The 4180-nt window shown below is 43.5% G+C and overlaps 1 protein-coding gene across 1 annotated transcript in view; it reads right to left on the bottom strand.

Annotated features, from left to right (window-relative positions):
- The window catches only part of LOC310747341 (olfactory receptor 11G2-like), a gene marked incomplete at both ends in the record, with an annotated part of 7804 nt that continues 3624 nt past the window's right edge, over window positions 1–4180 (bottom strand). Inside the window, one exon of the mRNA XM_083581707.1 lies at window positions 1–631. Within this exon, the coding sequence (XP_083437833.1) occupies window positions 1–631 (631 nt within the window). The remainder of the gene's footprint in view (window positions 632–4180) is intronic.

Genomic DNA, 4180 nt, shown 5'->3' with positions numbered 1-4180 from the left:
TCACTCTGTCACAATTCTGCTCCTCCATTTCTCTGTGTTCCTCAACAACCGTCCCAGTGCCTCTTTCACTTGATCATTCCTCAGGCAGTAGATAAGCGGGTTGAGAAAGGGGGTAACAGCGGTGTAGAACAACGTCACGGCCGCATTGAGATCTGACTGGCTTTCTCCACGTGGAATTAAATTGACGGCTGCTACTGACCCGTAAAAAAGTGTCACCACAATTAGATGGAATGATATTGTGGAGAAAGCCTTCCTACGATTTCCCCGGCTAGAGGCTTTCACCAGAGTAAGAATCACAACACCATAGGAGAGCACAACAAATAAGATATTGACTAAAACCCCAGAAGTCATAGAAAGCTGACAGATGAAAGGAACATTTCCTAGTGGGGGGCAGGCCAGGGATATAATCAGCCCAGGATCGCAAAGCAGATTATCAATGATGTTTGGCCCACAGAAGGACAATTTGGAGATCAAGGTCACTGGGACAACATTCCACAGGAAGCCAAGGACCCAGCAAGTAGCCACCAGGGCATAGCAGGAATCCAGGGACATGATTTGTGGGTAGCGCAGTGGGTGGCAGATGGCCAAGTAGCGGTCCAAGGCCATGACTGAGAGGAAGAAGCATTCGGTGCTTCCAAGAGAAAAGAAGAGGTAGAACTGAGCCAAACAATCGTGAAAGGGGATGATTCCTCCATGAGGGGACGCCAGGTCAAAGAGCATCCGGGGCACAGTTACACTCACATAACACACTTCCAGCCAGGAGAAGTTGCTCAGCAGGACGTACATGGGAAGCCGGGATAAATGGGTGTCCAGGACCACCAGTGTGATAATCATGAGGTTCTCAGCCAAAGTGAGAATGTAGAGGGTGGTGAAAAAGACGAGAAGCAGGAAACGTTTCTGTTGCCCATCTCCAAAGCCCACCAAAATGAATTCCTGGATGGTGGTCCCATTGGCCATCTCCATCTGCAAGTGGATAATAGAACCATCAGCCCATGCCATAAGCAAGTATCAGCTGCCTGTCTCCTTGTTTGGAGGACAAAAGCTATGCAGAAATGCCTATTAGGTGGAGTGAGAGAGGGGACTGTTGTAACCCCCTTCCCATATATTTCAGATCACATTTTGTCACCATATGCATCTTACAGATATGTTTTTAAACCCTGGTAGCTAAGCAAACACTGAGTTAGTTGTGTTTACCATAATGTGTGAGATTATCCATAGGGAACATAGACCTGTTTTTGTGTGTGTAGGGGGGGTATTGTATAGCCATTAAATGTGAATAAAACTGCTTGAGAGAGAAGACTTTATAAAAACTTAGTTTCCTTCAAGCTATCAAAATATATATTTGCATAATAACCAGATGTGGTAAGAGACCATAGAACAATAGAGGTTGTTTTGATAAGCAAAAACACGTCTGAAATGCTTTCTAAAGAATACTTACTTTGCAAAGTCCTACCAGCATGATCTCTCTGGCTTTGTCCAAAAGAAGAAGAGAAGAAGACAAAATATTATGAAGATTAAGATGTCAAAAGTCGCCTGCAACTTTCTCTCGGCAGACTCATATAATAAAAATGGGCCAGCCTCTACTATTGTTCTGCTTCCCTGTGATTTTCACACACTGATTTTAGCTCTGCTCTCTGGATCAACAGGAAACAAGTCTGCTTCTTCTTTGATCTGATAGCCCTTCAGATATTTGGAGCTGAATAGTAGAGCATCTCCTTTGCATGCAGAAGGTCTCAGGTTCAATCCCCAGCTTCTTCAAGTAGGTCTGGAGAGACCCTTGTTTGAAACCCTGGAGGGCAGCTGCCGGTCAGTGTGGACAATGCTGAGTTAGATGGATGGTCTGACTCAGTATATGGCAGTTTCCTATGTTTTTCAAATGGCTGAGTCAACTAGGAGACTTTGCATGGCAAAATCAACTAGGAGAAGATCAGCTTGGAGTGGGGCAAACAGGAGCAGGACAAAATATTCTGGAAAAGGTAGCAAGAAAATGAAATATTTGTACGTCCTATTTACATAGGATGTTGACAAGCTGGAAGGTGTGCAGAGGAGGACAACCAAGATGATCAAGGGTCTGGAAACCAAGCCTTATGAGGAATGGTTGAAGGAACTGAGTATGTTTAACCTGGAATAGAGGAGAGGTGATAGCCATCTTCAAATATCTCAAGGGCTGTCACATGGAAGATGGAGCAAGCTTTTTTCCTCCTGCTCTGGAAGGTAGGACTCAAGTTACAAGAAAGGAGATTCCAATTAAAAATCAGGAAAAAGTTTCTGCTTGACAGTGGAATGGTTGGAATGGTCTCCCTTGGGAGATGGTGGACTCTCCTTCCTTGGAGGTTTTTAAGCAAAGGTTGGATGGCCATCTGTCATGATTCTATGATTCTACATGCTAACAATATCCATTAAATTTAGATTTTGTGCAGGAAAATGGGTGATCAGGATATGAAAATGCCTTACCCAGAGTGATTGTCTACTCTGCTTTCTCTTGAGATGAGGGTTAAGCAGGACCACTAAATGACTTCCTTGAAATGAGGGTCTTTCCAACTGTTGTTCATAAGGAAACTAAACAATAAATTGCAGCTTTATGCAAGACTAAGGTGCTGCTGCAGGGACGCGGGTGGCGCTGTGGGTAAAACCTCTAGCTGTGGAGAGTTGGCTGGTCTGTCGAGAGGGAATGGGGGCATGGTTGGGTCGGGGCCCCCCCGAGACCTGCTCTTCAGCATTTTCAGCATTAAAGAATATGAAGAAAAACTGCAGAAGGGACTTGGAAAAGATTTAAGAGCCTCGGACAGAAGATCTCCAGGTTGATGAGCTATATGGAATGGACGGAAATGACTGGCAGAATCCGAGACCAGGGAGAAGAGATGGTGGAAGAAGATTGAGAAAGCTTAAAGTTTATATATAGAAATATTGTAAAATTAATGACTGTTAGAAAATTGTTGGAATGAAACTTTATGGCTTTAGCAGAAATGTTATAAGGAGTTAAGTATAAATAAGTACTTTAGTATTAATGGAAAATAAGGTTAAAAATATGTTAAGATATTCATAATGATAAAAATAGAGAAAGATGGAAAGGAATTGCTGAAACAAGTAACAGAAGTGGAATACAAAAAGGGAGGTGAGAGGAGGTCGATGAAATAAGGGAATGAAAGATAGAGTAATGATGGTATGGTATATGTTTTTAAATTGTTGTTGTTTTGTTTTGTTTAGTTTAGTGTGTTAAGGTTATGTTTTGTATTGTTTATATATTGTATTGTATTGTTTTTTCTCTTTTCTCTTTTTTCTTTTTTGCTCTATTTTGTCTTCCCCCCGCCCTTTTTCTTCTTTTTTCTTTTCTTGTAATTCTTAAAAGTAATAAAGATTATTTTTTTTTTTAAAAAGGACTTGCCGATTGCATGGTCGGCGGTTCGAATACCCGCGGCGGGGTGAGCTCCCATCATTCGGTCCCAGCTCCTGCCCACCTAGCAGTTCAAAAGCACCCTTATGTGCAAGTAGATAAATAGGTACCGCTTTATAGCGGGAAGGTAAACGGCGTTTCCGTGTGCTGCTCTGGTGCTGGTTCGCCAGAGCAGCTTTGTCATGCTGGCCACGTGACCCGGAAGTGTCTGCGGACAGCGCTGGCTCCCGGCCTCTAGAGTGAGATGAGCGCGCAACCCTAGAGTCTGTCAAGACTGGCCCGTACGGGCAGGGGGTACCTTTACCTTTTAAGGTGCTGCTACTGCTGCTTAATAAAAAAATAATATACCATTTAATTGCCAAGGTGGCTGCTGCCAGTGGTGGACTTTGGGCTCTCAAATTTCAGCAGTGCTTGTGCGCCACTAAAATTTGGTGCCCCCTGCCTCTCGTGCTCCATTCTACAACATTGTTTTGGCACACCTGCAGTGTGGCACCCAGGGCGATTTCCCAGCAGTCACGCTATCCTAAAACCACCTTTGCTGCTGAGCATTTTTCGAAAAATTTTCTCAGGGTCTGAGTTGAGGAAAACAGGTTTGAATTAGTATCAGGAGCGCAGCTGGGAAATCTTGATTCTATGCTCCGAGGGCCTTCTTGGTAGTAGCGCCCGCCCTGTGGAACACTCTCCCATCAGATATCAAGGAAATATAGAAGTATCTGACTTTTAGAAGACATCTGAAGGCAACCTTGCATCGGGAAATTTTTAATGTCTAATGTTTTACAATTTTTT

The sequence above is a fragment of the Podarcis filfolensis genome (assembly GCF_964270895.1).
Source record: "Podarcis filfolensis genome assembly, chromosome: 13".
Lineage (NCBI taxonomy): Eukaryota > Metazoa > Chordata > Lepidosauria > Squamata > Lacertidae > Podarcis > Podarcis filfolensis.
The sequence above is the reverse complement of the archived record's forward strand: the minus strand, read 5'-3'. Positions and strand labels throughout refer to the sequence as shown.